Source organism: Somniosus microcephalus, chromosome 27 (genome assembly GCF_052327205.1).
Source record: "Somniosus microcephalus isolate GS21.2 chromosome 27, FLI_Smic_1.0, whole genome shotgun sequence".
NCBI lineage: Eukaryota > Metazoa > Chordata > Chondrichthyes > Squaliformes > Somniosidae > Somniosus > Somniosus microcephalus.
Window position 1 is genome coordinate 1,594,428 of NC_141013.1, and position 11,851 is coordinate 1,606,278.

Below are 11,851 nucleotides of genomic sequence, written 5' to 3' on the forward strand. Positions count from 1 at the left end.
ACTAGGGAACTTTCTGCATTGGTGTCAGTACTAGGAACACTTAACCTCCCTGCAATGAGTCCCAGATACTTGGTATTTTTGAACTGTTGATTCTTTACATGGTCCCATTCACTGGCCCTTCTGTGCCCCGCTACCTGTGCCCCGCTACCTGTGCCCCACTACCTGTGCCCCGCTACCTGTGCCCCGCTACCTGTGCCCCGCTACCTGTGCCCCGCTACCTGTCAAACGGTTGGGGGCAGAAGAGTTATGGTGAATGTGTGCTACTTCAGCTTTACTCTGTGTAATCCCCTTGATTAGATTACAGCCTACAGCTCACTCCTAAATATCAATTTTTCTCCATTCATGTTCGCTTATAACATGTAAGAAGTCACACAACACCAGGTTATAGTCCAACAGTTTTATTTGAAATCACAAGCTTTCGGAGCGCTGCTCCTTCGTCGATTTCACCTGACGAAGGAGCAGCGCTCTGAAAGCTTGTGATTTCAAATAAAACTGTTGGACTATAACCTGGTGTTGTGTGACTTCTTACATTTGTCCACCCCAGTCCAACACCGGCATCTCCACACCATGGCTTATAACATGGACTGTGGGTCATTGTGGCCCCTCCTCCATCAGATCTGCTCCTCCATTCCTTAGTTCCTGGTCCAACTGGCTGTGACCATTGGCCTTCCTTCACTTGGGACAGCACCACCTCAATAGTGCTGGCTTACTTTTCAACAATCCACAGCCAATCAAGTGAGAGAGAAAACATGGAATGTGGCTAAAAACTAGTAACAATAATAATTCCAGTTCTGCTTCTATTATTTGAGTCCAGGACTTTCACAAATATTTGTGATTTTGTCTATTTTTCTGTGAAAAGCAAAAAACCATGGCCTTGCCCATCGGTTTAATTTCTTCTTGTCAGTGGAGAAGAGTCTGACCTCCATCTGCAAGCTTTCTACAATAGCAAGTGTAAGATGAAGAGTCACTGAGTGCCCACCGATAGGCAGAGATCTGCATCTCAGTCCTCGGGCACAATGTGTCACAACATCATCAGAGCCTCTCCTTCAGTAACACTGCTTGGATCTGTGGCTCTCAACAAAAAGCTAGTGAGCAATACAAACCATCCGAACCCCTTGATGAGAATACAGTCCTGGAATCACTAGGTCTCTGTTCTTCTCTATATACACTGTCTGAACCCCTCAATTAGATTATACCTTTTGAGAACTCCCAAATATACACAATTCACCTTTAAAGTATTGGAACCCTTTGATTGTATTTCAGCCTGGTAATCTGACCCTAGTTTTGGTTACTCGTTGATTAGATTGTTGTACGCACAGACCCCAGGGAGTGGAACTAGACTTCCTTTAGTCAATAGGGCTAACACTCGGTCCTCCACCCAGCAAGGCTACTATGGGCCAGGGTTGGGTAGCCACCAATCACTTTCCCATTGGAATATTCACGTTATTACAGGCTATAATGTCAATAAATACGGCTGGTTTTTAAATCTTCCTTAATGTCGGTTCTATAACACAAGGCTGCCACTGTCGTACAAAGCGTATTGGTGACACCGAGTGACGAGTCTCCCATTAACCAGAAATTCTCTCTCTTCCTTTTGCAGGAATTGCAACAGTTAAAGTCAACATCGGCCATGCTAATTCTTTGGGTGGGGGCTTTCATTGCTGGACATGTGACATCCGTCGCCGTGGCACTCTCCAATCGTACTTTGACTGAGTATTGCAGGGAGCCAATTCGTTAATAATTAAAAAGGCGAATGGAATGTTGGCCTTTATCTCGAGGGGACTGGAACACAAAGGGGAGGGAGTTATATTATGGTTTATATAAAGCTCTGATTAGCACTGTGTTCAGTTCTGGACTCCGCACCTCGACGGATACATTGGCCTTGAGCGGGTGCAGCGCGGATTCACCAGAATGATGCCGGGGCTAAAAAAGATTAAATTATGGAGTCCGGTTGCATAGACTAAGCTTGTATTCACTTGAGTTTGGAAGATAAAACATTAATTGATCTAATTGAGGTGTTCATGATGATTAAAAGATTTGACAGGGTAGATGGAGAGAAACTGTTTCCTCTGGTGGGGGGGGGGGGGAGTCCAAACAAGGGGGCAGAACCTTAAAATTAGAGCCAGGCCGTTCAGGGGTAATCTCAGGAAACACTTCTTCACACACAGGGTAGAATCGTAAAATGATACAGCACAGAGGTCATTCGGCCCATCGTGCCTGTGCCGGCTCTTTGAAAGAACTCTCCAATTAATCCCACTTCCCCGCTCTTTCCCCAGAGCCCTGCAAATTGCCCCCCTTCAAGTATTTCTCCAATTCCCTTTTGAAAGTTATTATTGAATCTGCTTCCTCCGCCCTTTCAGGCAGCGCGTTCCAGATCACAACTCACTGTCATTTTTTTCCTTCATCTCACCTCTGCATATTAATTGTACGATTGGTGGCTCCTTTCTGAGCTGTTCTATCCGCGGTCATCCAGTGCCATGTTTTGTCCTCTCTTCCCCCAATCTCCTCTCTTCCATTACTTAAGATACCCTGCCTCTGCTATTGAAGGCATTTCAGCCCAAACTACAAGTTTCAAGCTCCCCCTGCAGAGCCCACTGCCCGTCCCCCGGCCCGGCGGGTCTTTGTTCTCACTGAGCTCCTTCAACTGCTGGAACTTGACCCCCATCACTGGATTCCTCGTGGACAGGGCCTCGCTGACTACACGGTTTGACTCGGCAGCTGTGGCGCTGCTTTGCTTTTCAGTCACTTCAAGTCTGATGCTGCAGAATTCTTTTGTCAAATTGGCTTCCAATTTCCTGGACTTCTCTGGACATCTACACTACATTTCTGCACTGGACTATACTGGATTACACTAAGACTTGCCTGTTATGTTATCTCTGCTGCCAAGAGATTTTTACCTTTTAACCTGCGGCTGTGTCTCTGCTGAACTGGTTCTCCTGGTTTTTCAGCTCTGCTGGTTTGTAGGTAGCAGCTCCACTTGCTGTTCGGTGACTTGTTTTACCGGTTTTCAGCTTTGCTAGTTGCTGGCTCGTGATTTTACTTCTTCTCCGCTGCTTTAGAAACATAGAAACATAGAAGATAGGAGCAGGAGTAGACCATTCGGCCCCTCGAGCCTGCTCCGCCATTCAATGCGATCATGGCTGATCATCCAAACTCAGTACCCTGTCCCTGCTTTCTCCCCATATCCCTTGATCCCTTTAGCCTTAAGAAATATATCCAACTCCTTCTTGAATATATTTAATGAATTGGCCTCAACTGCCTTCTGTGGTAGAGAATTCCACAAGTTCACCACTCTCTGGGTGAAGAAATTCCTCCTCATCTCTGTCCTAAATGGTTTACCCCTTATCTTTAGACTGTGACCCCTGGTTCTGGACTCCCCCGCCATCGGGAACATCCTTCCTGCATCTAGTCTGTCTAGTCCTGTTAGAATTTTATAAGTTTCAATGAGATCCCCTCTCATCTAAACTCCAGCAAGTATAAGCTCAATTGACCCAATCTCTCCTTATACGTCATTCCTGCCATCCCAGGTATCAGCCTGGTGAATCTTCACTGCACTCCCTCCATGGCAAGAACATCCTTCCTCAGATAAGGCGACCAAAACTGCACACAATACTCAAGGTGTGGTCTCACCAAAGCCCTGTACAACTGCAGCAAGACATCCTTGTTCCTGTACTCGAAACCTCTCGCTACGAAGGCCAACATACCATTTGCCTTCTTAACCGCCTGCTGCACCTGCATGCTTACCTTCAGTGACTGGTGCACAAGGACACCCAGGTCTCGTTGCACTTCCCCTTCTCCCAATCTATTGCCGTTCAGATAATAATCTGCCTTCCTGTTTTTGCCACCAAAGTGGATAACCTCGCATATATCCACATTATACTGCATCTGCCATATACTGCATCTGCCCAATCACCCAACCTGTCCAAATCATACTGGAGTTTCTCGGCATCCTCTTCACAGCACACATGCCCACCCAGCTTTGTGTCGTCTGCAAACTTAGAGATATTACATCTAGTTCCCTCATCTAGATCATTAATATATATTGTGAATAGCTGGGGTCCTAGCATCGATCCCTGCGGTACCCCTCGGGTGCCTGCCACTCGGAAAACGACCCGTTTATTCCAACTCTTTGCTTCCTGTCTGCCAGCCAGTTATCCAAGTCAGTACCTTGCCCCCAATCCCATGTGCTTTAACTTTACACACTAATCTCTTATGCGGGACCTTAGCGAAAGCCTTCTGAAAGTCCAAATACACCACATCCACTGGTTCTCCCTTATCTATTCTACCAGTTACATCCTCAAAAAATTCCAGTAGATTAGTCAAGCACGATTTACCTTTTGTAAATCCATGTTGACTTTGTCTGATCGTGTCACTGTTTTCCAAGTGCTTTGCTATTACATCTTTTATAATGGACTCTAGCATTTTCCCCACTACCGATGTCGGGCTTACCGGTCTAAAATTCCCCGTTTTCTCTCTACCACCTTTTTTGAATAGTGGGGTAACATTAGCTACCCTCCAATCCATGGGAACTGTTCCAGAATCTATAGAATTTTGGAAGATGACCAGCAACGCATCTACTTTTTCTAGGGCCACTTCCTTAAGTACCCTAGGATGTAGATTATCAGGCCCTGGGGATCTTTTGGCCTTCAATCCCATCAATTTCCTTAACACCATTTCCCTACAAATACTGATTTCATTCAGTTACTCCCTCTCATCAGACCCTATGTTCCCCGACATCTCTGGGAGGTTATTTGTGTCCTCCTTTGTGAAGACAGAACCAAAGTATGTATTTAATCGGGTTGCCATTTCTTTGTTCCCCATTATAAATTCCCCTGATTCTGACTGCAAGGGACCTATGCTTGACTTCACCAATCTTTTTCTCTTCACATATCTATAGAAGCTTTTACAGTCAGTTTTTATGTTCTCTGAAAGCTTACTCTCATACTCTATTTTCCCCCTCTTAATTAATCCCTTTGTCCTCTGCTGAATCCTAAACTGCTCCCAATCCTCAGGTTTGCTGCTTTTTCTGGCCAATTTATATGTCCTCTCCTTGGATCTTATGCTATCCCTAAACTCCCTTGTTAGCCACGGTTGAGTCACCTTTTTTGTTTTATTTTGATGCCAAACAACTTTGAACTACGGTGACCTCTGACTTGCGTCAATTTAGCCGTCATCTTTCTGCACCGCTCCCGACTCTCATCCCTACGGCAACAACCTCCATCCTCGAACTCTCCATCCTTCAACAACCTCCATCCTCGAACTCGCCATCCTTCAACAACCTCCATCCTCGAACTTTCCATCCTTCAACAACCCCCATCCTCGAACTCTCCATCCTTCAACAACCCCCATCCTCGAACTCTCCATCCTTCAACAACCTCCATCCTCGAACTCTCCATCCTTCAACAACCTCCATCCTCGAACTCTCCATCCTTCAACAACCCCCATCCTCGAACTCTCCACCTTTCAAATAGCTTCTGGACTTCACTCGCCTGCCTTGGACAGCGGTTCATCGATGCTCCGTACTGGCCCCATCCTGCACACGCTGGCTTTGTCCTTCCATGGGACCTCTGACTTTGACCCTGGTCTCCCTACTATTATCCCCAACCTATTCCCTGCTACCAGGAAATAGGTATTCCACTAATTATTATATTTTTAAACCGGCCTCTGTGTCCTGAGCTTTTCCCGTGTCCATTCGTGTGCTTTGGCTGCCGCTCTGGACCCGAGCCATTCAATATTTTTTCCACGTTTTCCCCCGTTTTTCCTTTCTCTCTATCCCTCCCTGACTGCGCTCTCCTGTTGTCATGCCTCCTTTCATCTCTCCTCTCTGGGATGCTCTGCCCTCTCAAATCCCTACCCCAATCCTTCATTACTCTTTGACCTTCCTACTCTCCTGCCACCGTCCCAGGCTTGACTCCCTCTTAGATAAGCCCACAGCTTCCCTCTGTGCCTCTCTTGGCATCCTACGAAGGGCCCACCATGGCACTCGTCACTGCCTCCTTATGAGCAGTAACACCAACTCTCCCATCTCTCGATGACCTTCCCGCCCAGCGTACCCTCTGGGGGCAAATCTTGCCAATCTCCTCCCCATCCAACTCACACCCCCCCCAGCGCTGACCCTGTGGATGTTGGCAGTGGGGCAGCCATCACTGACCCTCTCCGCATCTCCCTCCAGAATGTCCGTTCACTTGCAAACAAGGCTCTTGCCATCCATGAGCTTGTCGTGGATGATTGCATCGACATCACGGCCCTGACGGAAACTTGGTTGAGGGTTGATGACGCTTTACCCTTAAATGAAGCCTCCCCGCCTGGCTATACCTTCCACCACTTGCCCCGCTCAGACCGCTGTGGTGGCGGTGTGGCCCTCATCACCAAATCACACCTTGGTCTGTCCCCCAACTCCTCCGGCACTTTCTCCTCCATTGAGCATCACACCTTATTCCACCCCCTCACCTCTCATTTAAAATTCTTGTTCTCTACCACCCACCCAAGTACCATAAAAATGTTATTACCGAGATATCTTCACTGCTCTCCTCCCTCAGCCTCTGCACTGAACGACTTCTTCCTCGGTGATTTCAACCTCCATCTCCAATTCATCATGCTCTCTCTCCTCTGAGTTCACTCGCCTCCTATCCTCCCTTAATCTCTCCCTCCATGTAAACTCCCCAACCCATATTCACGGCCACCGCCTCGACATTGCCATCTCTCGTGGCCTCGCTACTCCCATCGTGTCAATCGCAGATAAGGCCATCTCTGACCACTTCCCCGTATCGCTCTCCACCCACATCCCCCTCACCCCCCCCACCCCGCCCCCCCCCAACCCAACCCTACTTCCCAGAAAAAAACTCTCTCCCAACGCTCTTACAACTGCACTTATGAAATCCCAACTGTCCAGCCTTTGGCCCTCCATTCACCATGACATTTCTGCAGCTACCAATCTGCTCAGCCACACCCTCACCACCACCTTTGATACCCTAGTCCCTATTAAAACAATTACTCTCTCTCTCTCTCACCCTGGCCGTTCCCCCCGGTTCGGCTTTCATCTTTGCTCCCTTAAGTCCAAGGGACGCAGATGTGAACAGATATGGCGGACAACTGCTTTATCCATTCACCGCCAGATCTGGCTGGACCACATAAAGCGTTATCGGGTCTTGCTCTCGTCTGACAAAACTGCTCACTGTTCCAGAATCATTCTGGAATGCAAAGATAAACCCCGGCTTCTATTCTCCACTGCTAACCATCTTCTTAAACCCCACTCCCCTGTCTCCTCCACCCTCGCCTCTAACAAGAAGTGTGAGGAGCTCATGGACTTCTTTGTCTCTAAGATTGAGACCATCCGTTCAGCTGCCTCTGCCACTTCCCTTCCTTCCCCTAGCCCACAGGGCCAAACTTCCTCTAAGGTTCCCCCTGCCCTGAACTCTCATCTTTCTCCAGTTTCTCTCCGCGTTCATCTTGTCCATATTCCCACCAAACTGCTGACCAGCCAACTTCCTTTTCTGGCTCCCATGTTAGCTGACATTGTTAACGGTTCTCTCTCCTCTGGTACTGTCCCCCCTCGCCCTCAAATCTGCCGTCATCACCCCTCTCCTCGAGAAACCAACCCTTGCTCCCGCCATCCTTGCAAACTACCGCCCCATCTCTGACCTCCCTTTCCTCTCAAGTCCTTAAACGTGCTGTCGCCTCCAAAATCCGTGCCCATCTTTCCTGCAATTCCATGCTTGAATCCCTCCAATCAGGTTTCCGCCCTTGGCACAGTACCGAAACAACTCTCATCAAAGTCACAAATTACATCCTTTGTGACTGTGACAAAGATAAACTATCCCTCTTTGTCCTTCTTGACTTGTCTGCAGCCTTTGACATGGTTGACCACTCCATCCTTCTCCAACGCCTCTCCACTGTCGTTCAGCTGGGTGGGACTGTACTTGCCTGGTTCCATTCTTATCCATCTAATCGTAGCCAGAGAATCACCTGCAGTGGCTTCTCTTCCCACTCCCACATCGTTACCTCTGGTGTCCCCCAAGGATCGATCCTTGGCCCCCTCCTATTTCTCATCTACATGTTGCCCCTTGGCGACATCATCCGAAAACACAGCGTCAGTTTCCACATGTACACTGACGAGACCCAGCTCTACCTCACTACCACTTCTCTCGACCCCTCCACGGCCTCTAAATTGTCAGACTGCTTGTCCGACATCCAGTTCTGGATGAGCAGAAATTTTCTCCAATATTGGGAAGACCGAAGCCATTGTTTTCGGTCCCCACCACAAACTCCGTTCCCTAGCCACTGACTCATCCCCCTCCCTAACATCTGTCTAAGGCTGAACCACACTGTTCGCAACCTTGGTGTCATATTTGACCCTGAAATGAGCTTCTGACCACATATCCGCAGCATAACTAAGACCTTTTTTTACCTCCGTAACATCGGATCAGCCATGATCCTATTGAATGGCGGAGCAGGCCTGAGGGGCCGTATGGCCTACTCCTACTTCTTATGTTCTTATTACATCGCCCGTCTCCGCCCTTGCCTCAGCTCATCTGCTGCTGAAACCCTCATCCATGCCTTTGTTACCTTTAGACTTGACTATTCCAACGCACTCCTGGCTGACCTCCCACATTCTGCCCTACGTAAACTTGAGGTCATCCAAAACTCAGCTGCCCGTGTCCTAACTCGCACCAAGTCCCATTCACCCATCACCCCTGTGCTCGCTGACCTACATTGGCTCCCAGTTAAGCAGCGCCTCAATTTCAAATTTCTCATCCTTGTTTTCAAATCCCTCCATGGCCTCACCCCTTCCTATCTCTGTAACCTCCTCCAGCCCCACAACCCCCTCGAGATCTCTGCGCTCCTCTTGAGCATCCCTGATTATAATCGCGCAACCTTAAGTGGCCGTGCCTTCTGTTACCTAGGCCATAAGCTCTGGAATTCCCTGCCTAAACCTCTCTACCTCCTTTTAAGATGCTCCTTAAAACCTACCTCTTTGACCAAGCTTTTGGTCACCTGCCCTAATTTCTCCTTATGTGGATCGATGTCAAATTTTTTGTCTTGTAATACTCCTGTGAAGCGCCTTGAGACGTTTTACTATGTTGAAGGCGCTATATAAATACAAGTTGTTGTTGGTGGTGGTTCTTTGGCCTTAAATCAGTGTCCTCTGCTTACCAACCCTCCTGCCAATGGAAACAATTTCTCCTTATTTACTCTATCAAAACCCTTCATGATTTTGAACATCACTAAGAAATCTCCCTTTAACCTTCTCTGCTCTAAAGAGAATAAAACCATTTTCTCTAGTCTCTCCATGTAACTGGAGTCTTTCAGCCCTGGTACTGTTCTAGTAAATCTCCTCTGCATCCTCTCAGTCTTTGACATCCTTCCTCAAGTGTGATGCCCAGAATTGGCCACAATACTCCAACTGGGACCTAACCAGTGTTTAATAAAAGTTTAGCATAACTGTGTTGCTTTTGTACCTATCCTGCGATTTGTGAAGCCAACAACCCCACCTGCCTTTTTAACACCACCTCAGCATGTCCGGCCACCTTCAATGCTTTGTGTACATATGCCCCACGTCTCTTTGTTCCTGCATCCACTTTAATATTGTACCATTTAGCTTATACTGCCTCTCCTCATTCTTCCCACCAAAATTAATCACTTCAGTGGATAGTGGAAATCTGGAACACTCTTTCCCGCCCCCCCCAAAAAAAAGCTGTTGAGGCTGGGGGCCAATTGAAATTTTCAAAAATGGAGTGATTGATTTTTATTAGGCAAGGGTATTAAGGGTTATGGAACCATGGCGGTTAGATGGAGTTAAAATGCAGATCAGCCATGATCTAATTGAATGGCGGAACAGGCTTGAGGGGCGGAATGGCCTCCTCCTGTTCCTATTTTCCTATTTTAATTGGATCCAAGCCTGGACACAAACACAAGCTGGTGATTTACTTTTGGTCAAACACATGCATGAACTGTAGTTTTTTTGAACAGTGCCCTCCTGTTAGAAGCTGCTGTTGAAAACTTTTTTTTAATCATTCTCCCCTTCAGGAGATGTGTTAAAATTCACTTGTGATCAGCAACAAAGGTCCTCTGGCTGGCTTTCAAACATTTCCTTCTCGTCTAATGAATTTGGCAGTTCAATTCCTCTTGAGAAAGTCATGAGTTGTTTCAGGGTAATTGCGAGGCTACAGCTGGTCCTCTATTTACTGTTGTCATTGTCATTACTGGAAATGTGGCCAGTCACTTCACTGGATCAATGTAACTATTTCATTAAATTGACAGGAATTCTAACGAGGACCATGTTTGTATTTGATGTATGAATTGGCAGTTATACAATGCCCATTTAAAAACAAATCTTGTCTGAGGTCTCATTTGGCAGCTGTATAAAGTAAGGCAAATGATTCGGAGCATCTCAGAAATGTCGCTACTTACCGCGCACATCGCCACCTGCTGCTCAAGAGCCGCGGTTTCTCTTCACAAGTCCCAGAGATGGTGATTTGTCAGTGACGACAATCACTTGCCCTGTGGAACTGGTGCTTCAGTCGCACCGCCTCACTCTGCAGACGATCCCAAGGTGAAGGGATATTAGAGAGAAAGTGTATGCAATCACCCTTGTGTGGGTCTTCGGCTGTTTTTAAATAAGTCTGGAATGCCTCTGTCTTTTGCCTTCAATTAATTTGTTTTAAGTCTTAAGGTGTTTGTAGGTTTTGTTTGAATGCTGGAGTCAGTTGAGCCCCGGAGTGCAGTACATGCCGCACTAACATTGCCACAAGTTCCTTGTTGTGCAGTAACTTTCTGTTTGGAAATCACTAAAATAGCTTCCACGGAACAGAAACTCCTCTCAGCGGGACTGATCCTGAACTAGACATCTAGAGAATCCAGACATTGGGTTTTCTAAACACAAACCCAAACCCAGCAGCCTGCAATATTGGCAATGGCCAGCGGTGTTGGGGGATTCCGGCTGCTGTTCAGAAGCGGCCTTTGGTGCTGAACTCTAACCTGCTTTTCCTGTAAGAAAGAGGGACTTGCATTCTTTGGTCCTCTGGTCTTTACGGTCTGGCCATTCCATAATCTGAAAGGAGCTGGTGCCAGGGCCGAGGCCCAGTTTTTCTGAGCAACCCTCAACATGGACGTCCTTCCCGCATTTTGGAGAATAAATTCGCAGATCTGTCCCTGCCGCAGACACAGGCACTCCGTGCCCCTGAAGAAAACCCCAGATTACCACCTCCCCGCCAATGTATATCGGGCGCTACCCTGGATTCTCAATTCCATGTCCTTTTCCCATTCCTTTCCTTTTGTATCTGGGAACTAAATTGACAATCGCAACTATTAGAATTAAGATGCTACAGAAACTGTGCAAACACCATCCCCCGGAAACAGACCAAACAATAAATGTGAACAGGGTCATGAAATTCTGACATTTTCTATGAATGCAGGGTTTAGTATATGGCAATAAGTCAAGGGTTTGCTCGTATTTTGCTGTAATATGTTGAATGAGCATGCAACCTATTTTTAATTCTTAATAAAAGCTCGATTGCATTTTTATCTCTGGAGGCTGTGTTGTAGTAAATTATGATACATGCTCAAGGCACTTGTAGGTTCAAATCGATTTATGGGGTTGAAAACCAGCAGAGTTTGTTGAGATGGGAGTGTGATGATTTTGGGGGCCGGGTTTTTAGGCAGTTTTGCCGATTGTTATGACCATTTTGAATTCCATTGTAATTTACAGCCCGGTAGCTGCGATTCTACTGCCCCCTCCCTTCACCGGCACACAGGCAAATCAGACACAATATCGGAGTTATCGGCAATTCTGTCCCCATTACACAAAACGGATGTTGATCTAACTTGCATACAGATAAATGAGGCGGAGCCA

General features: G+C 47.1%; 1 protein-coding gene across 2 annotated transcripts in view; it reads left to right on the plus strand.

Annotated features, from left to right (window-relative positions):
• The window catches only part of gatm (glycine amidinotransferase (L-arginine:glycine amidinotransferase)), a 47,488-nt gene extending 35,959 nt beyond the window's left edge, over positions 1-11,529 (plus strand). For both annotated transcript variants that reach the window (XM_085968310.1, XM_085968309.1), the window contains one exon: positions 1,601-11,529. In XM_085968310.1, the coding sequence (XP_085824436.1) occupies positions 1,601-1,713 (113 nt within the window). In that variant the 3' untranslated portion in view covers positions 1,714-11,529. The remainder of the gene's footprint in view (positions 1-1,600) is intronic.
• The last annotated feature ends 322 nt before the right edge of the window (positions 11,530-11,851 follow it).